Source organism: Notolepis coatsorum (assembly GCF_963971535.1).
Source record: "Notolepis coatsorum genome assembly, chromosome: 16".
Lineage (NCBI taxonomy): Eukaryota > Metazoa > Chordata > Actinopteri > Aulopiformes > Paralepididae > Notolepis > Notolepis coatsorum.
In genome coordinates this window covers 17,347,151-17,348,421 of record NC_140180.1, presented here as the reverse complement: position 1 = coordinate 17,348,421, position 1,271 = coordinate 17,347,151, and the positions used below count along the sequence as shown (strand labels likewise).

At 41.7% G+C, this 1,271-nt stretch overlaps 1 protein-coding gene across 1 annotated transcript in view; it reads left to right on the top strand.

The window, feature by feature from the left end:
• The first annotated feature begins 1,173 nt into the window (after positions 1–1,173).
• Positions 1,174–1,271, top strand: part of atp10b (ATPase phospholipid transporting 10B) — a 49,759-nt gene continuing 49,661 nt past the window's right edge. The window contains exon 1 of the mRNA XM_084331736.1: positions 1,174–1,271. This exon is cut by the window's right edge and continues 396 nt beyond it. Within this exon, the coding sequence (XP_084187862.1) occupies positions 1,258–1,271 (14 nt within the window). The 5' untranslated portion in view covers positions 1,174–1,257.

Below are 1,271 nucleotides of genomic sequence, written 5' to 3'. Positions count from 1 at the left end.
TAAATATACTTTAGACACAGGCTGTGTATTTATTCATGCTACGTCTACACACTGTTTCTATTGGTTTTCCCTGTTCTGTGTAATGGAGGCTTGTCAATTCAGATCTCCTTATATGACACACTGCACTGGAGTCTTGCTTTTGAGAGACGGTCTGTTCAATTAAATTAAAGGTGCTGTAAGTGGTATTTTCTTTTTTTAGAATAAGTGTCTACATGTTAAAATAATAGCTCTACATTCTGATAGACATCACTGATATAGATTGTTTGGTCAGTAACATGGGTCTCCCAGTCCCTCTGCTCTGCAGTAAACACTAAATACATTTTCTGGTATCCCGTTCTCACTTTATCCAATCAGGAGAGAGAACTTCACACTGCAAAAAAGATTCTGAATAAAAATAAGAAGTAAAAACAAATATGTGCTTGAAACAAAGTAAAAAATATGTAGGGTTCTCTCTCCTCCTTCAATAGAGTAGGAAGGGATACCAGAACATTTATTTTGAGTTTACTGCAGAACGGAAGGACTGGGAGACCCATGTTACTGACCAAACACTCTAAGTGATGGCTGTCAGGATGTAGAGCTATTTAACACTTATTTTAACAAAGAAATACCACTTACAGCACCTTTAATTGCAATGGTTTTAACTGCATACACACATTTCTTTTTTTTTTTTTTTTACAAAAACAACCTCAGAGAGATAAGATATATGAAAATATAAGTGCTGCTGCTTGAACCCAGATACAGTAGGTATCTCACATCAACTCACTATTGACACACAACTCACTATATCAACTCACTATTGACACTAACCAATCAGTAGAAAATTACATATCTTAAGTGAGATCAGGCTGCTATCAGACACCTCTAGGAATGCAAAGTGCTCAGGCCAGATACACCTGTCAAAATGCAACGGGCGGAGTTACAGGCAGAGTAGGTGTGTCCTCAACTGCTTACACCTGGCCTCAGGCCTCACACACACACACACACACACACACACACACACACACACACACACACACACGCACACACACACACACACACGCACGCACGCACACACACACACACACACACACACACACACACACACACACACACACACACACACACACACACACACACACACACTAAGTTAAAAGGAGGACATGGGATGCAGGAAGTACAGTATTTGTTCACCTAACCACGTCGTCGTACGAGCACCAGAGAGCACCGAGAGGTGACAGAGAGAAGAGGACGGCACGGGAGAAGAGCGGACCGGGGGCCATGCCGTGGAGGAG